Raw genomic sequence first — 20,715 nt, forward strand, 5'->3', positions numbered from 1 at the left:
TTCGTCGGGGATGTAGCATCTTTTATTATTTATATTTTGTTTATTTTCATTGACGTCCTATTGTCAGTAATCACACAACGAGGTCTATGTTTTAGTGTAGTTATTAGGTTACGAAGACACACGAGTTTGATAGGAAATGACAACTTAACATTCCCATGGCACGCGCCCATCTTACAGCGAACAATACCCTATTGTACCGTTGCCTCGTTACATAAATAAATAAAGATAGTAATGCATGACAGCTGAACGTAATTAATTAGGACCTCTTGCCATTGTACCACGTACTCTCAAATAAAACGTGCAACAAATCAGAGGAAGTGTATTGCAAAAAAAAAATGAAAATACGGTTTAAAATTGAAAATATGCATATACAAATACATTCTAAGACTTCAATAATAGGTCTCGGCATACATTATTTTCGGTAAGAAATCCCAGACATATTTTAAGACAGACCTTTTCCAAGTGCGTCTTTTTCGAAGTGATTTATCCCGTAAGTCATGTAGGCTTACTTAAATGACTGATTTTCTTTCGAAAGCATTCGTCGGTAATCTAAAGAAAAGATATGTAGAAATGTTTACCTACATAGAAACTGCTTTGGCTCTAAGTATTTACTACAGAAACACGTAAGACACAATACTACAATAGGAAAACCAGTTCGTTCCTGAGAAAAAGTTCCTTATCTTCACTAAAATAAAACAAATTTGAGTTTTTTAAATAAAAGATATTTAGAAGGAAGAGATATATTGCATATATGATTTTGGTCCTGTTTATGATAATTTGGTGTATCCTAACATAGAGGAGTCGACAAGAAAAAGCATAACAAAAAAAAGAAAACGCAATATTAATCCTGGAAACTTCTGAAGTAAATGTTAACACTTATCAAAAGATCAAATTGGAACACCTTGAAGATCAAGATGCGTGACAAGTAAAATACGGCACCAAAACCTCAAGTTTTATTTTGAAAATCATTAGAAACTAAAGACTGACGATAATATTACATTAGGTTCTAAATCCATCTAGGAGAACTCACAGTAATCTGGAAAAAAGTTAAAGGGAATATTTTAGTTTGCATAAGTTTCGTTGTGGTCATAAAAAAACTTTCAATTTCACATATGTTCTTCACATTGAGCTTGGTTTTTTTATCGTACTCAGATGATGATAAGCAGGTATCTTCAGAAAGTATATTTGATTATGAAAGCTAGTCTTTATTGACAAGCTAAAAAAATATCAGGTGACTATTGCAAAACAACGTCATATCTATCGGTGTTTGTCTCCAACACTCGATCCTAAAACTGCAGGTGTTTTAAAAACCAACATGGTTCCATTCGTTTAAACTCCTATCTTATGAAACAGTATTTCACGGTAATAATTATTGCCTTCTTACATAGTTTCGATAGTAAGTTTAAAAGGTCAAGTAAATATAAAGCTTACCGACAGAAAAACTTAAAATCTGACACACACACAAAAAAATTGAAACGGTTTCTTATATGGAAACTGAGGTTTTGAAATAAATGGTTATACTGGATCCAATCAGAGAGGAATCGCCAAATCAGAGAAGTTGTGAAAAAAACGCAGCAAAATCTGCAAAATTCAGAAGTTAACGAGAAAGGTTAACATTAATCAAAAGATGATGCGTAGATAGTAAAATAAGGTACCAATTTGTCAAGAAATATATTGATATCATTTAGACATTAAGGTATGCAATAATATTATATTATTGTTCTAAACTTAAATTTGGAAATTATTCTAGATTTGGAAGAGGGTTAAGGAAATATTCAAGTTTGCATAAGACTGTGTCATGTGGTTATATACACTTTTAAATATAGAAATATTCATCAAACTTTTCGTGAGAGTGTTCGGTCTCGTAAATTGATGGATGGTAATCAGTAATCTTCAAAAAAGATTATCTGATTATGAAAGCTAATCTATATTGACAAGTTAAAAAGAATAATATTAGATATATTCATCACACTTTTCATGAGCGTGTTCGTTACCGTAAACTGATTGATGATAAATAGAAATTTTCTGATTACATATTTGATTATGAACGCTAATCTATATTAACTAGTTAACAAAGATGAGAGGTGACTATAGCAAAACAACGCCAAATCAGTTTATCTCCTACACTCGATCCTAAAACTACAAGTGTTTTAAAATCCTACTACGTTTCCGAAACAATTTTCTTTTTTAAAAGCCACAATAACATGAGAAATTTTACTTTTATAACCTAAGATAAGGCTACAACGCCATAAGAATACAATATTTCCTTCGTGAAGATCCATTTTGTTGCTTTACACTCTGGCGTAGTGATAGTTAACTAACGCGCGATGATTTAGGATGACTGCGGGAAACATGCCATTAAATGCATTATGAAAATTTGCCAATAATATTTGAATAAATTGTTCAGAAGGCGATGATGAGAATACTACTAACGACAAATTGATAATTTTGATACTCTTCGAAATTATTAGTTTTAATAATTTCGTTTTACATTCACATTTATTTATTTGTTATATAATAAATCGGTAGTGAGCCTTTAACGTAGAAAGCAAAAGAGACAATATGCAATGCCTTCATATTTTTGGTATGGAGATGTAAAGATGAAGGTATATTTTATTTTTATTCCTTAAAAGATAAATCCCATGTCATAAAAATCTCTCATTGAAACATATGCGTTTATATAACCACATGTTTTTGTTTAAAACCACTGGACGATAAGTGCTAAACAGGAAGAAATTACTTAATCTTTCACAACACAAAGTGTCCTCTTGGTTTCAGGAACGTGTATTGGAGCACGTTTGATATGTCGCCCATTCTATGAAAAGTTTAATTGTCGTCGTAAAAACTTCCTCCTTCAATGACTAATGTTTTCAATTGGATTTGTATGTTTATATATATCTATCTAGCTGCATATTGTAGTTATATTGTGATAATGCAAACAGGAAAACTACTTCCGGTCTATCCCCGATGTACTTCCTGTTGTCAGCAAGCGGTTCACAATTACAGCTATAAATGCATAAACTAATCCTGGATGACCATTCTCCTTTCACAAATATGATTATTGAAGGACATCACTAGAATCTGTGGATCTTAAATCGTCGACCCATCCAGAACCACCATTATGTACTTACAACACACCGTAACTGACTATCTCTACCAGATAGCCTTACTATCAACAGTCTTCATTCTCGGTCGATATTACATTGGCTGGAGACGATGGGCCCATGTCCCTCCTGGACCACAACCGCTGCCCTTCATAGGAAACATGGGCTATCTCAGATCCAAGGATAAACAGCTTCAAACATTTCGGAAACTCAGGAAGACCTATGGTGATGTATTCAGTCTGCGCATGGGCGGTCATTTATTCATCATCTTCAATGGCTACGAAACTTTAAAGGAAGCTTTTACTAAAAATGGCGACATCTTCTCCGACAGACCAAAGACTTATATTATGGAGATAATGTCTAGAGGACGAGGTAGGAAAACTAATACATATGTATTAGTCATTCTTGCATATTTGGAGTGATCGTAACATTGTATAACATTTGAAAAATGATGAAAAAGTATAAAATATTAATTGCTTGATTAAAATCGTTGAATATATTCTTTAAGGTCAAAGGCTAAAGAGTTAAATGCAACAAATAGGAAAAGAGTCCAACGAGAAATAATTTGAAAATAGAGTAAGGGGTATAACACATATTTGCTATCAATTGATTTTGCTCTTTGCAGTTCTATGTTCTCACAAAAAAAAACGAAAAACAATCCAAGGTAATGACATGACAATTTTGGAAAGAAAACTCCGTGCATATAAAGTATTTCTTGATAAGACATACAGTTACAATAATATAGAGCACATATACTGAGTGGTATTTTTGAAAGAAATTGTTTTTGTTTCAAACTAATCAGAATCGTTTTATCACAGGTATTTCTGGAAGTTCAGGAAATCTCTGGAAAGGGACCAGGGCGTTTACTATTAGCGCTCTCCGAGACTTCGGGTTTGGAAAACAGTCCATGGAGGCGAAACTCATGGAAGAGGTGGAAGCCTTTTTGACAGTTATCAGTAATACAAATGGCGAACCATTTGACATTAAAAATGTTTGTTACACAAGTGTATCAAATGTTATTTGCAGTCTGATATTTGGACGAAGGTTCGAACATGGCGATGAGGCATTCGAAACCCTTCTAGATTTACTGGACCAAAATTTCAAGCTTGTAGGACAAACTGGTATAATTGGGATTTTCCCGTTTCTAAGATTTTTACCGGGTGACTTGTTCGGAGCTAAACGTCTGCTGAGGAATACAACCAAAATAAGGCGGTTCTTTGTGGATCAGATTCAATCTCATCGAGAGGATTTTGACGAATCTAACATTCGGGATTTTACTGATGCCTTTCTCAAAGAACAGACGCGTCACATTGGTCAGATCAACACAATTTTTACTGGTGAGTGTCGTGATGCACGTGCATTGTGTATAGCCATAAAAATGTTTATAACCACACGTGTGTATAAACAGTACGAAACATACTAATTTGAAGTAATAAACATTTTATAATGAAGTAATAATGGCCCCATCATAAAAGCAATAGACTAAATATGGTTATTTTCTTTAAAAGACACTTTTTGAAATGCATTTCAATGACAAATTAAGCATTAAACTATCTTCCTATGACATAGATGGTCTTTATAGATGTCAGATGCTAGCGCATTATGAGATGATTGTCTGCAAAGCTATGGCATCTATATAGACCATAGATGCCATAGGAAAATAGTTTAATGCTTATATTTACATTATCAATTCATTTTAGGATTTCTGCATTAACATTATTTAAGCTATAACAGGAAAACGGTTTATCAACGACGATTTAATCAACAAGATGAAACAGCCATTTTGACGATGATCAGTTGACGTCACCACGTCAACATAAGTGACGTCATAATGGTCACGTTTTATATGTCAGTTATACCGTCATATACTTCACTTTGCCTTGGTTAGTTTATATAGTAGAAGTGACAAGTAAATGTAAATATTGATTATTAGACGTCATATTCGTGTCATTTTTTCCTTTATTTGCTCCCAAGTTAAATTGTATGTGGAACATTGAAAATAGTCTATACATTATGTATATAGTTATAAATATACAAAGGAACAATAGGACATTGTATACAACTACAATAAACGTCAGGCTGATGTCCTTTGTCTACTTTCAGTTGACAACCTCACGACATTAATCGGAAATTTGTTCTCCGCCGGAACGGAAACGACAGCGACAAGCATTCGTTGGGCAGTCCTCTACCTTTTACATTACAGAGACATACAGGACCGACTACGACAGGAAGTAGATACAGTTATCGGAAGGTCTCGGGCTCCTTCCATTTCCGACAAACCAAACATGCCTTATTTCGAGGCTTTCATTCTGGAAGTCTTGCGACATGCAAATGTAGCACCACTCGCAGTCGCACACGGGGCTTCCAAGGATAGTATGTACAAGGGCTTCTTCATTCCCACTGAAGCCATCCTTGTCCCTAACCTTGACTCAGTACTGAATGACCCTAAATTATTTCCTCATCCGGATACGTTCTGTCCATCTCGATTTATCGGGGACGACGAAAAAGTTACCAGAAGTGACAAAGTTACGGCTTTCTCTGTTGGTAAGCGTTTTGATAATGGACACAATAAAATTGTTTTGTCTAAATTGTTTTCCAGTCTTTATATACATTGCACTGGGACAGGAGATTGGTTATACCCATAAAACATTTTTTGGCTTATCAAAACATTTAACATAATACAACAAATATGTTTCCCGAAAGGATAATTCCAATCAGAAAGTTACTATGTGTATTGGTTTACATTGAACATTTTCCATCATTTTTGTCAATTTTTGTCCACGTAAATGCAATTGATGATGAGTCCCTGAAAGGCAGAGAAATTATTGTATTGGGTAGCTTAACTCATAATGTCTGCTGGTTTTACATTGTATGTTATTTCTACCACCCCGAGAGAGCTTTATTCCTTCTTTTCTTAATTTTGATGTCCATATAATTTCAGGAAGAAGACTATGCCCCGGGGAGGCTTTGGCGAAAATGGAACTCTTCTTGTTCCTGACTTCACTTGTTCAAAACTTTCGGTTGCTACCTGAAGATCCAGCGTGCCTTCCATCCTTACAAGGAATTATGGGAATGACAAAATCTCCAAAACCTTTCAAACTCAGAGCGATTAAGCTTTAGATATGCGTCATGTGGAAAAAATAAACACTCCTCGCCAAGTAGAATACGAACATTTGGGAGAAACATTAATGTTTATGTATATGTATTTATGTTTTGAATTATGAAAGTGTTCAGCTTTTGAAATGAGGTTGACCTCTATCAACGTATTTTCGTTGTGTGATTTGTTTTGTTTGTTTCTTTTTTTTCGTTTTTTTTTTTTTTTTTTTTTTTTTTTTTTGACAATGTTGGTGAAAGAACCATTTATATTTTTCACCATGTTAAAGACATTCAGTAAAACTGTTATAATAGGACTCTGGGGATGAACAAAATCACTTCGTTATAAATATGGTTTAATATACATATATTAAAAATATATTATAGGAACCTACCTTATTTATTCTATAATTTAGCTGGTATTCGTGCAAATGCTCTTTATCTGAGAAGGCCTTGAAGTTGAATGTTGTTCCAGCAGATCATGAATGCCTGCAACATTCAGTGCATTCTGGTAAGAAAGTGATGAAACGATAGGTAGTCAAATCCTAACTTGTGTTTAATTGCATATTTTGTACAGTTAATTGAAGATAGTATCGCTATTATTGTTTAATGCTACGCATTAGGACCCTATAATCTCATTTGAGATTTTGGGATGTATGTGACACCTGTGTAAGTTGAACTATCAATGAACCTAAATGTCAATGGAAGAAAAATTTAATTCATGCATATTGGCAAGTTCTGATAATTGCAAACAAAAACAACACTACGTCTGTATTTTTCTCTCAAATATATGTTTGATTGCATGGCGTAATTTTGTTCATGGATGGATATAATCAATACATTTTCTATATCATTGATTTATTAAACATGAAAACATTAGCGTCAATGTTTTTACGGTTTTCATCCATAACAATATTTTCTTAGATTATTCTTTTTTAAATATAATTTCATACATTAAGATTTCCGTTTTCTCTTTGCAATATAACCTTACCAACTGCAAAATCGTTTACAATTGCGTAAACGCAGTGGTTACCGCGCAAGAATACACACACCGGAACACTGACTTCCGCAAGTGAATGCGCATCCGATTAGGCCTATTGTATCTGTATGAAAAATCTTCAATACACTGCATGTATGAATGTAATGTAAATCTTAGATTATAACTCAGCACATAAAAAAATCATCAAATATTGTGTAAATAGGATGAAAAAAAAGATAAAGTTAATGTGGAACTATATTTTTGTACTCTGAATTAGTCAACATTTCCCGCCAAATTGAAGCCAGCTGTTCCGGGATTCCATCAATTGAACGGCTGTTCCAACAATCGTATAACATTAAAGAACATAATTTTATTTAACCTGCATTTTTTGTACAGATATTCCAACATGACGCGCGTTTGTTTTATACTGGTGTGTAAACTGCATTTCGACAGAGTCTTTATTTCAACATGACGCAAGAAACTAACGCTACCGCGCCATTTAAAATATCTGTACAAAAAATGCAAGTTTACACACCAGTAAAACAACAAACAATACTTTAAAAATCATTCCTTAATCAATTACACTATTGAAGTCATTTTTTTCAAAAATTTATTCAGTAAACAGTTCCAAGAAAGACGTTATATCAGTTATACCGCGCTCATATCATTACTGTATACTATTTACTACCTGATAAGAGGACAAGATTATATTATCATAAAGTATTGGCATGATGAACATTTACATATTTAAAGTACATTTATATCTCTTTTTCAATCTAAACAAATAAGACATATAGCAACATTAAATGGAAAAATAGTAAAACAATTTACTACATACTACATACTAGATAAAGAGATGTTATTTTTTGGCAGTTTAATTAAAAGTCGGATAAAGTCGTCTTCACATTCATCAATAAACTGTTTATAGTTCATATACCATAACATGATAGGGATTTTGTGCAAACTATGAAATAAATGTTTGAAAACTATGTGAGTATTAGATGTCAGTTTCTATGGATACAAAATCTTTCTGGCGTTGTCTTCAAACAATAATTCTTGTTAGTAACCACTGTTCCACGTTGACCTGCTCCACTTCAGCTGTTTTTTTTTTTTTGTTTTTTTTTTTTTTTGTTTTTTTTTTGCTTTTTTTTAGTGTGCGGAAGCTGTCTTATGAGGATAGCTCCAAGACATTTAGATATGTGCTTGAAGACGTTTACAAGCAGTCAAATGTCGCCTTGTGAACAGTGCCGGTGGCAACTTCTATCGTCTCAACCATTACTTCTGTCGCTCCAAAATAAAGACGTGATTTCACCTTTCTGCTTTGTCCAGACTTGTTCACCGGAAGTGGAAGCTGGATAGTTCCAAGATGGCGTACGTTTGGATCGGTTATATATTTCGTATCCTTCTCTGTTGAAACGTAAATGTTGATGCTCAAGTCCTTTTGGGTATCGTTTACAGGGCAATGTGTAGAACTAACAGAATCACCGCATTTCACCTCACTGCCTTTTTGAATGTATGGATGAAAAACTTCCTTGCAACATGCATTGCCTCCAAGACTCACCTTGCGATTTAGTGGATGAATTGTAGGGTCAAATTTCGGCCATATTTTATAGCCGTACGTATACCTTGCTATTCTAGATTCCACTGCCGTTGGTCTGTGACCAAATATCACCGCGCCTTTCAAAACTGCGAGGACGCTGTCCTTAGGATTCAAAATCTGAATACAAGGGAAGTTGTCGCGAATGGCTTTGTCGACAAGAGGACAATCTGAAAACCTCCAACCATCATGATCATTTCAATCTTTCCTACTTTTTTCAACAACTTGTTCACATGGTTGACAATTTCCTGAATCGGTACTTCAAAAAATCCTTTCACGATTTTTGCATCTATTTTCATTTTGTCTCCTACCAACAAAACCTTTCCGGAATATTGCGACTTGTTTAGTGCATCATTGAGAAAGAGGTTGGAGCTTTCATCACACGCCTCTTTAAAGGTTGCTGGAAATTTCAGGCTCACTGGTCTAGTTGATTCAAAGTCAATTGTTCGTTTCTTAATTTCAAACGCTCTGCAAAAATCCACGTAATCAGACATACTCTTCTTTTTGAAGTTCTCCATCACTTTTCTTCCAAAGAACTTGGACAGAAATGTGAAGAACTCTCTATCGACAGCCGTTCCTCCCCAAGGACCTCCCGAGGGTTCGTGTATCTCCCTCAGACTGTCATTCATCTGCCGTTCGTGTACTGTGATATCAGCTGTTCCCCCTGTTTAATGATAATATATTTGTGTTGAAATAACAACAACAACAGTTCATCGTTTATTTTACAACATAAAATTATTGATTTATTTGTTTTTGCCTTGCTAATGTCAATGATGTCGATAATCTCTAATGGTATAAGTACACATTTATTGTATACTTTTTCTCCTGATACTCCGGTTTCCTCCGCCATCTAAAATCTGGCACGTTCTTAAATGACCCCGGCTTGTAATAGGACTTTAAACTAATTCAACAGAACCAAAAATTGCATAACTTTCCTATCTACATGAACCATATACCCGGTATTATTCTTTTCATTTTCATTTGTGATAAAGTTCAGAAGTCTCTTATGCCCGTGTTGATAGAGTGGCCTAGGCGTCCTACGTTCTACCATAACACTTAACCTCTGATTCGTGAGCTCGATAGTTTACTTATGCACTGACCGTTGACCGGTGATTTTCTCTCTCAATATCCAAGCTTAGCAAAAGCAACAATAATCTTAAATGTTAATTGAAAGGATATGAATTAAAGCATGATGTGAGCGCCATGGTATAAGCAGCAAACAGCAGGTCGAAAAGAGGACAGCCAGAAAAATGATTATAGACGCTTAATGGTTATTTTAGGGACGGATTCTAGAATACCTACCGCCGAGGTCTAGTATCATACATTTCTCGCCGAGCTTTGAGCGTCGCAATTCTTTCCTCTTCAGACCAATACTTTGAGGTATGTGCTCATCATCCAATACCACTCCTTGTCTCTTCGTACTGTTATCTGCAGGAGTCTCCCCATCGGCCAGAACTACTTTCACCGAATGACAGTAGAGTGACGCAGCTTCCGGTTCGAGAGCAAAGGACAGTTGGTCAGATTTAATTCCATACTGTGAGAAGAAGATGTTTTATTTGACTATAAACGTTCAACTTCATTGTCCCTTTAACACAGAGCTGATATAAATATTCACTGTCATCGGTTATTATTGGAGTCTACCAGGTTAGTTAAACACTCTATTATCCTCAACAAATGTTAATTATTGGTTAATTAATCACATGTGTTTAACACTATCAACATATATCAAATGGAATGTTTAAGTTAATAATCACTGCATATCATAACAAACTACACAATGTAGATGAGTGCAATTTCAATAAAGTACGTACATTTACTGCAGCTTCCCGCATGAACTGTTTGGCGGAATCCTCCCAGATGGCCGGTATGGTGATGATCCAATGGATATCGTCCTCATCAATCCCGATACATCTCTTGTTGATGAGAGACATGAGGTAATCCTTCATGTAGCCTATAGACAGAGATATCACCAACATGGCCGACAGCTTCTTCCCAGTCTCATCAACTATCATTGTCTCTCTGGTCAGGCCCTTAAGACAATAATGGTATACTGTCACATTTCTAGCATATATATTTTGATTAGTCAGCAAGCAATACATACCTGCGAAAAAATGTCTTCGTTACATTCATCGATTTGCCCCCATGCGATATTTCTCTTTGAACCCCTATGATATAACACTATATTTTTAATCTTTTGATATATTTAAAGTACATATTTTAGCCACCGGGAAAGATATCGACTATTCATAATTTATAACCTGCAGGTTTAGTGATATTCATACCTACCTGGAAATTCCATGTGAAATAAATTTATGTACGTTTTTCGAGTTTTCAAATATTAATTGACTAAAACCTGTGTTCTAATGCTTTTATTCAACTCAGTTCTCACGGGAAATCGCAACATGCCATACCGTTTCAGAATTGTTTCGATCTTTTGCCAAGAACTTTCTGGAATACATTTCCGTTTAACCTACCCCAGAATGTTGGTGAAGAGACATCTTGAATCGTCTGAAGTAGTAGTAGTTTTCGTACATTCTGTCATCATCTTCGGAATCTTCAATAAGCTGGCTATATTCATTTTCAGCCTCGTATCCAAAGGCTAAGAATTTCTTGTCCGGATCGAGCAGCAGACAAGTTGGAGTCTTCTCGGAGACAACACTTCCTGAATTCCATAGTTGATTCAATTCTATCTTAAGGGGGTCTTTTTGATAGTCGTCACGGAAAGAGAAAGCATAACCGGAATAGGTTGTTCCAAAGTCAATTGCCGCTACCACAAGACGGTCCTTACACGGGGATTCTTGTGCCATTATCTGCATTGATTAAAACAACATCATATGGAAAATGTAAAAAGCCAGTGCTCTCAAGCATACCATAGGGTTACGGTTGTAAAACAAAACACAAATGAGACATATAGGATATTAAATGATTCTTAAGTTCATATATTTTTTGAAACAGTCGAAGCCTATATAAATTCTTTCCTTTATACTGCTTCAAATTATTTACATTTGCATTAAAGTATGCGCATTTTGAAGAGCTAAATCCAATTCATCAATGTGGTAATTTCATTAAATAATTTAAACTCATATAATCAATTGACTGCCCCACTTAAGGCCTTGTGTTAAACGTTCAACCCAGTGGTGAATGCACTTTTAACTGTCCTGTCCGCTACTCCGCATAAAAGGAGTCGGACGACTGGTTTGCTAATCGTTAGTATAATGTGATCGGGAGGGGTGTGCTTGATATGTGTCTTCCGCGACATGTTTCAATGAAATAGCACTATAAAAAGGGTAAAGGTTCCAAAAACACAACACAAATATAGTACAGCCCCCCCCCCCCCCCAAAAAAAAAGGCAAAGGTTCCAAAACCACAACACAAATATAGTACAGCCTCCCAAAACTCACGGCGCCCAATGGCGACCTTCCTACTCGACCCTGACTGTTAGTAAGAGGGGAATAAAGCCTAACACCAAACACAACCAAGTCGTCAAGTAAAGGACAGATTTTGATATTTTCTATAAATCATCTCTGCAATACCAACGTATGATAGGATCTGCATTTGCTTTAAAAGCAAACCTAAATATGCATTCATATGTAAAACTATCTTTCCGATTCACCACCAAAATTCAAAATTAGATGAAACAACAAGGCAATATCGAGGATACATTATACTTACATTCACACGCCTACTGTCCGTTACAAATACTCACTCAGTAATCCTTCACACCAGTAAATACGCCTCCTCTAGATATTGTTATCGGTACAACTTTGAACTACAGTTTTGATATTTCCTTTCGTAAACAAATATAAAACTATCCTAAAGATAACGTGCATGCAGTAAGTGTATCAGTGTCGGGATAAAGAATACTTATTACCTGTGCTTGATAAAGATACTTTATAGTTATCGCGTATGTTCAAATGAAACTGTACACCAAATTCCGAGTAGTGCTCTATGACAGTAGCACTAAATGCAAACAATCCAAATTACTTTATTTGCGCGATATAAAATTTTCGAGCAGTTTCGCTAGAAAGCGCGACAGCGATTTCAAATATTTCGCGAACAGAATAGAATATCAATACATATCTTTAAAGTTTGTAACATATAACAAAAAATAAAACCAGAAAAGTTTAATTTATACAACTTCTATTGCCATGTTAACAATAGGATCGGGTACAAGTGAACTCAAACTTAAAAATGTCATTTCCGTTAAAATTCACAAACAACATAGTACACATCACTAGATGGAAGTGGCTATGTCACCCAATTCACAGAATTGTATACAAGTTGCAAAGCTTTTCGTCTTACAAGTTATGAATTCTGGGCATAATATACTGTAACAGTAAACAAACTTTCGTATTCGATTTACATTCATCATTAATTCCAAAAAAAAATCATCCTCGAATAAAGTTTGAATTCTTGAAAGTGAATCTTCTTGAAATTTTGAAAGCGACACAATTATTGGCCAAACTAAACTACTATAACATAAAAATGCGCCACAAAAGAATTTGTGTTATTATAAAAGAGAACTTATACTGCTATTTCGCTAATAACAAGCATTTTCATTGGCATAAAATTATCTCATAATGTAAAAAATGACGTCATCGTTTGTGCCGTTGGCTATGACTGGCTGAAAAACGGCGTAATGATTTTATTGGAATAAGAGTCTTCAACGGAATTCGGAAAAGACAGGGTAAGATTGAACTGTAACTTGAATAGATTTTTTATATGGATCTTTAACACAAAAATCAAAGTGTAAACCCATTATAAACCGCCACTTGGTTTATTTGGAATTCAGTGTTGGTTTTGTGTTATAGCTAGCTCTATATAAAACATCTATTCGAGTAATCTTTAAATGTGATGGACGACCTCGAGCTCTCCTGACATCAATTTGATAAATGTGTTGCGCGGCACTGTATTTTGTAAGACGGTGCTATGATTAAGTCTAATTACATAAGTCGTTAGACTGTGTCACATTTTTTATCATTGCCGAACTCTTGTCCATTTTATAGTGTCATCTCACAGAATCGTACCGCCAAAGACACCGTGCAGCACACCGCATCTGTTTCCGAAATAAGATGCTTTTCGACTAAAACTGAAAGTGTTTCATAACCAAAGAAAAATAAAAAAAATAAAAATTTTAAAAAAATCAGAAAAATAACAATGCTGGTTTTTTTTACTTAAATATAACATTCATTTATTTAAATATTCAAATTATTCAAAGGAGGCATCTACAGAGAAGAATTGATTGTACGAAAGTAGCGGGTTGTGTGCTAGTTGTTATTATATTGTTTTGTCTTTATTTTCTTTGGTCAGGAAACACTTGTTGTAGTTGGAAAGCATCCAATTTCGGAAACATTTGAAAAGAATACAACACAAGTAAATGACTTTCTTATATTCTTATTCATTCAAATTAACAATATACTCAATTGTACAAAGATATCAATAGATGTTAATGTTATGAATATATGGTCAATAGAGCACTATTAAATAATGACTTAAACGGCTGCTCTTGTTCTTCAATATCAAAAGGTACAAACATTGCACTGTATCATTTTTTTTTAATTGGAGATTAAAACATGCTGCCTCTGATATACTGTAAAGAGCAAATTATTCGCAGCGTGAAAATTTTCGCTCAATTCGATTTTGTTAAATATCCGCGAAAAATTTCTACCCGCAAAAATATCAGCAAGTACATTTTTTGACATATGAATCGAAAAAACATATCGCGAATATTATTACACCGCAAACAGTTCAGCGAAAATATCCACGCGCGAAAATGTCCATGTGTACAGTATCTGTAACGAGACATGTGCAACATATGTCTGTTACGTCCCCCTATCTCCAAAATAGATGGCGCTCTATACGTTTCGGTCCCAGTGCAGTTCCGGTTTCACTAAAATGGTGTAAACACGACTGTAAACTGTGCGGTATATGTCACTACTATACTGAACACATTTGTATACGTACAATTTTTGCCATGCTATAATTTTTGCGATCTTTATGCTGCCATTCATCTTCTTAATTATGGTTTTTAATTTCATATTATTCGTCGATTTCAATATAGAAATCAACTTTATTAATAAAAAAAATACACATACATTGTACAAATGATAAAAATATTCTCCGATAAAACATACATAAGCTTTGTTGGGAATGCATTATCAATGAATATTTTAACAAGAGCAGTCGAGATAAATGCTACATCAAACATAATATAAGACAATCTAATAAGTTAATTTTCTTTTACAGCTACTCGCATACTAAGATTTACATTTATTAATATTTATATTTTAATACGGAGGTTTCTTCAAATGTTTTGGGTTAGTAACACTGATTTGCTTTTTCAAACTCTGTGTATATTTGTTTGTTGTTAATCAAGTCGTAGAGAAGAGAAGTGCTGTTTTACCATTTTGTAAAATTGGAAAATGTTTCAAACAAGAACAATTATGACATTTTTATAAAATGTGATTGACATTGTATGCAAATGTCTCCTTCATATCTTTATCTAATCATTATTGTTGGTTAACAGTACCCGGTCTGTCAAGGCATAAAGCATAGTCAGGGGGATCAACTCCTAATAATCTACTCACTAGGTGGCGTTAACACCATCTATTGCTTTCACTCTACCTACTCGATCAATATGGCATTATACCAACCTTGTGAAACCAAATTCTTATTCTATTTTAACATGTTGGTATAAATTCACCCGACAAATGTCCATAATCACATGCACAAATGATGTCATATAAAATATGTATAGATAGGATATGTTGAAATAGTATAACACATAGAGCCTATTCCATAGAGATAAAATACTGAATCGACATGTCTGTCTATGCTTCATATGCATAAGCAATGTCAATAATATCATTTTATCGACAAGTGGTATTTTTTTTGGTTTTTTTTTCCTTTTCTTTTCCTAGAAAAATATAACATAGCTTAAGATATTATTAAATGCCCACTATTTGCTTAAAAATTATTTTTAGTGGAATTATCAAGTTTAGTAATATAAGTTTAATCTGGTTCAGAATTGTTAGTCTTTACAATATTATATATCAAAACAACACAGGTTATACTAGGAGCACAAAATATCGTACGATATAACATGAAATCCAACTACTGTAAAATGAAAGAGAGAAATGAACACAGTATATGTATAAATTCTTTCAATATATATGATATGAACACTTTGAGGATATTTTTAAAAAGGGAGGTGTGAAAGAGATCATTTACACTTCACATTGCAATAAATATGATTTGCATAATTATATATAAAAATAACGTTGGATATAACTTGAGGTTTTTCAATGTAAAACCAATTTTCATGATGTAATACTTACCATAATTTTAGTATGCAAATACGCTACCTACACCCATCTTTGTAGCCCCAACAAACATAAGATTTGAGAATCCCGTCTCCCTACGGTACCTCATCTCGTACTCGACGAGAGTAACATAGAGTGGTCTCCCTTCCTCAAAAAACCCTTAATGGAGCCACAGGGGCAAAATGGCTGAGGAGGAAAGGGGAGGAAACAGAAGGGTGGGACTCCATAAAGTTATGGTAAGTATTACATCATGATAATTGGTTTTACATTGAAAAACCTCAATTTCATTTCAGTAATACGTTACCATAACTTTAGTATGCGAATTCGTCTTACCGTAGTGGAGAGTCCGAAGCCAGGCAGCCCAATCAAACGTCAAATCCAGGAGACAAGCTCCAGTAGGGAGAATAAAAAGGGGTTCCAGGAACCCCTCGAAGGAAAGGGATAAAAAATGGAATACCTCCCAGAGAATAGAGGAGTACCATCGTGATGCCTGCCCGCATACAGTAAAAACCAAAAATAAATACCATGTCTAGGGCGGAGGAACAGTCACAGACTGAGCCGCCACAACTGGACCCAAGGAAAACAGTCCCTCAGAATGAGAGGACAGGGACCGGAGGTAAAAGTCAGTGAAAGTAGACTGACCACGCCAAAAGGCAGCAGACATGATGTCCTGGAATGAGGACCCATTTAGGAGAGCCAAAGAAGCTGCAAGGGCTCTAACCTCATGAGCCCTCACCTTACATTTCGCCCGAGATAGATCATTAGATAGCTCATAAGCAATCTTGATCACCTGACATATCCATCTGGAAATGGATTGGGAGGAGATATCCTGCTGACCCTGTTTAATGGGCAAGAATAGACGAGATCGAGTACCTCGCCCCCCCCCTAGTTTTATCAAGGCAAAACCTAAGTGCTCGACAGGGGCACAGCAAGTGATCATTCTCCTCAGACTCAACAGAGACTGTCAAGGAAGGAATCCTAATGGGATCGGGCGAAAAACCAGGAACCTGATTCTTTGCCAAAAAGGCAGGATCAGTGAGAAGGGTAACGGCAGAGCTATCTCTGGTCCAACGAATGCACGAAGAGTGAACAGACAAAGCATGGATATCACTCCTCCTACGGCCTGAGGCAAAGGCAAGCAGGAAGACAGTCTTAAAAGATAAAAACTTTAGGGAGACAGACCCCAAAGGCTCATAAGGAGCCCCCTTCAGTGACTCTAACACAAGAGCTAGGTTCCACTGTGGAGCTAACTGCCGTACCCTAGGCCTGTCCAAACTGAAGCCCCTAATCAAAGCAGACAACGAGGTGGAAGAACCTACCTCTCGTCTATCATGAAAAGAAAGTACACTGGCAATAGTCGTGCGGTATCCCGCAATAGTACCAGAGGCGAGATTCCGTTCCCTAAATAAATAGAGAAGGAAATCTGCAATCAGCTGGACAGAAGCCTTGATCGGATCAATCTTCCTGCCGATACACCAATCACAGAAGATCTTCCAGCGTGACTGGTAGACGGCAGAAGAGGAAGACCTAATTGATCGGGCGATGCGGGCTGACACGTCCGAAGAAAAGCCTGCCTGAGCGAGGCCTCCTGAGATAGCTTTCACGCGTGAAGGTGGAGGATCTCGGGACATGAATGCATCGTCCGTGACCGAGGCTGGCGCAGGAGATTGGATCTGAGTGGAAGAGCCAGAGGAACATCCACCAGAAACGACAATAGCTCCGGAAACCATGGTTGTCTCGGCCACAAGGGCGCTATCAGAAGGAGGGAGCAATGATGCGTCCGAAACTTCTGTAGAACCCTGCCCACCAGGTTGAATGGAGGGAATGCATAAGCCTGCATCCCCTCCCAATCCAGAGATAGCGCGTCCACAGCCCAAGCCAATTGGTCTGGCACCGGAGAGACAAAGGTTGGCAGCTGATTGTTCAGGGAAGTGGCGAAAAGGTCTATATGAGGCCTGTCCCACACCTGACAAATGCCCTCGAAGATCGAGGGATTTAGTTGCCATTCTGTCAGAACCGGCTGGCGGCGCCTGGAGAGAGTATCTGCCAGAACATTCAACCTGCCTGGAAGATGCTTGACTAGAATAGTTAAACGCATTTCCTGACAGAGAAGAAGAACACGGATAGCGAGGGCACATAGGACATGGGACCTTGTCCCCCCCCTGTCTCTCCAGATACGCGACAACTGTAGAGTTGTCCGTAGCCACACAAACCACCTTGGAATGCAGAATCTTTCGAAAAGCCTGCAAAGCCAACAGAACAGCCCTCATCTCCAGCACATTGATGTGCTCGGAGAGCTGATCCCCAGACCATTCCCCCGACCGGCCATGGCCATCGAGGTAAGCCCCCCAACCTGTCATGGACGCGTCCGTGAACAAGGTCATGGTAGGAGCTGGCTTGGACAACGGAACTCCATGTAGAACATTGTCTTTGAGAGTCCACCACCGTGCAAACTCCTTCACGGACTGGTTGAGAGGAAGCCAAGCCTCCCATTCTCTGCTGGCAGGAACCCAGTTCGCGAGGAGAAACATCTGGAGAGGTCTGATGTGAAGTCTCCCAAGGGGGACTACATCTGCCAGGGAGTTCAGATAACCCAGAAAACTGAGAAACCAACGCACCTGGACGTTTGACCAACTGGTGAAGGTCAGAGCAAGATCTCTGGCCTTCTCGAACTTCTCCAAAGGTGGAAGGGCAATGCCCTGAACCGTGTTGAAACGGTTTCCCAGGAAGACAAAGTCTCGAGAAGGGGAGACCTCGGACTTCTCTTTGGAAGGAATGAAGCCGACTTTGAGCAAAAGTTTCAAGACCAGACGGGTGTTCTGCACCAAAGATTCCCGCACTAGGTGGAGCATGAGGGAATCGTCGAAATAGATGTGAACATCTATTCCCCTGGAGTGCAGAAACCCCACGACAACCTGCAGCAGCTTGGTGAAAACCAAAGGAGCTGTCGTGAGCCCGAAAGGCATGGCCCGGAACTGAAAAACCTTCCCGTTGCAAGTGAAACGGAGGAATTTCCGTGCCGACTTCTTGATGGGAATGTGAAAGTAGGCATCCCTCAGATCTACTGAAGTAGCCCACATCCCCTCTCTCACCGAAGCTATGATGCTCCGTGGAGTCTCCATCTTGAAGTGAGGAGAATCTACGTGCCTGTTGAAGGCACTTAGATCTATGATGGGACGCCAAGCTCCGGACTTTTTCCGAACCAGAAACATTCTGGAATAAAAGCCCGGAGTGCATTCCACCATAGGCACCTCCTCGACCGCGCCCTTTAAAAGCATGGTCCTTACTTCCTCCTGGATGGCAAGTGCCTTTTCTGGATCCCCCGGAGGAGGGAAGAAGATAGGTCTTGATGCCAAGGGCGGATCCCGCAAGAGGGGAATGCCCAACCCCTCCTTGACCACAGACAAGGCCCATGTGTCCTCTGTGATTTCCTTCCACTCTGAGAGGAAGAAGGACGAAGAAGGACAGACGACCTCCTACAGGAAGATCGGGACGAGGAAGATCGAGACCCTCCCAGGCGGGAGAATCGCTTCCTAACCCGAAACTGAATCCTGCGGGAGAAGGACCGGAATCTAAAACTGGAGGAGCGGAGGAGCGGAGTCCTCCAGAACAGACCCCTCGTCTGGAATGGCCAAGGAGGGGGAAAAAGAGTCAGGAACTCTTCTTCTTACCCCCAGGAGGGTTCTTGCCCTTCTTACCCTTCCCCTTGTTGCCCTTGAAGTAAGGCTTCGACTTCGGCTGCGCAGTAGACTGAGGAGCTGAAGTTCTAGCCTTCTTCTTGGGAGGCACGGACCCCTGCGAGGTACTGGCCTTCACGGTCTGCAATCTCTTCAAAAGAAGGGCAGAAGCGACCGAATCCTCCTTCAAATCCTTCTGAACAGAAGGAAGAGTCCCTCCAAAAAGAGTGGACCCAGAGAAGGGGGCAGTCAACAATCGGGACCGGTAAGGTTCTTCGACCGGGCGGTTTTTCAACACAGAAAAACGCCTAGCCAACAAGACATTGGCGAGCAATGACACCTGTAAAGACGCCAAGGCTCTCAATGCCCTGTTCAGGGCAGAGGTAACTCTGTCCTGAATGTCGGCCTGCTCTGTCTCAGATATCCGACCCTCAGGCACATCGGATACCCTATATAGACTAACCGTCAGAAAGTCTATATAAGACAGAATTGGAATGGAAAGGCGCAGCAGCCTCTCCATCTTGTGGTGCTCCTTGGAGCCGAACACCACCTGGTCTTCTGACTTGCCGGGCCAAGCTGCCAATTCTCTAGACTCCAGCTTAGCTGGCTGAGAGGACAGCTGTCCATCGTGAATGGCATAATCAGAGGCCTGAACCTCTGATAAATCACCAACACTGAGCTGCAACCCGGCAAACCCAGGCGTGCGAGATGAAGAAGAATTCTTCTCCATAACTCGAGACTGGGCAGTGGCCAGAGCTGAAGACACAATAGTGCCTTCTGGCAGTGAGCGATCTGACTGAGCAGATGCCCGTGGAGCCACCAAAGAACCCAAAAGGGTGGTGGACTCCGGGATGGATGATGCGGAAGGTGGTGGGCAGACCTCCGCCCCGATAATCCGAGATACATCGGCCCTAAGGGCCCGCATCCCAGACAAAACCTGCTG

At 38.1% G+C, this 20,715-nt stretch overlaps 2 protein-coding genes and 1 pseudogene across 2 annotated transcripts; 1 reads left to right on the plus strand and 2 right to left on the minus strand.

Moving 5' to 3' along the window:
- Nucleotides 1-2,845: 2,845 nt before the first annotated feature.
- LOC138328299 (cytochrome P450 2H1-like) lies at nt 2,846-7,076 on the plus strand. Its single transcript, XM_069275043.1, has 4 exons — nt 2,846-3,476; nt 3,923-4,441; nt 5,208-5,648; nt 6,046-7,076. Exons 1-4 carry the CDS (start codon nt 3,122-3,124, stop codon nt 6,222-6,224), a joined length of 1,494 nt encoding a protein of 497 aa, XP_069131144.1. The 5' UTR covers nt 2,846-3,121; the 3' UTR covers nt 6,225-7,076.
- Nucleotides 7,077-8,040: 964 nt separating this feature from the next.
- Nucleotides 8,041-12,523, minus strand: LOC138326931 (heat shock 70 kDa protein 12A-like; annotated as a pseudogene).
- Nucleotides 12,524-16,624: 4,101 nt separating this feature from the next.
- LOC138327187 (uncharacterized) lies at nt 16,625-19,373 on the minus strand. The gene is made up of 2 exons (XM_069273171.1): nt 17,103-19,373; nt 16,625-16,933 (listed from the first exon to the last, which is right to left on the minus strand). Exons 1-2 carry the CDS (start codon nt 19,371-19,373, stop codon nt 16,625-16,627), a joined length of 2,580 nt encoding a protein of 859 aa, XP_069129272.1.
- Nucleotides 19,374-20,715: the final 1,342 nt, after the last annotated feature.

This window comes from Argopecten irradians, chromosome 7, assembly GCF_041381155.1.
Source record: "Argopecten irradians isolate NY chromosome 7, Ai_NY, whole genome shotgun sequence".
In the NCBI taxonomy this organism is placed as follows: Eukaryota; Metazoa; Mollusca; class Bivalvia; order Pectinida; family Pectinidae; genus Argopecten; species Argopecten irradians.

Excerpts from the sequence above, each read along its gene's own strand:
- LOC138328299 (XM_069275043.1), top strand. The coding sequence starts at position 3,122 with ATGTACTTACAACACACCGTAACTGACTATCTCTACCAGATAGCCTTA. Across the intron at positions 4,442-5,207 it reads GATCAACACAATTTTTACTG|TTGACAACCTCACGACATTA; the intron begins GTGAGTGTCGTG and ends GTCTACTTTCAG. Across the intron at positions 5,649-6,045 it reads AGTTACGGCTTTCTCTGTTG|GAAGAAGACTATGCCCCGGG; the intron begins GTAAGCGTTTTG and ends ATATAATTTCAG.
- LOC138327187 (XM_069273171.1), bottom strand. The coding sequence starts at position 19,373 with ATGCTTTTAAAGGGCGCGGTCGAGGAGGTGCCTATGGTGGAATGCACT. Across the intron at positions 16,934-17,102 it reads CCTTTTTGGCAAAGAATCAG|GGTCAGCAGGATATCTCCTC; the intron begins GTTCCTGGTTTT and ends CCCATTAAACAG.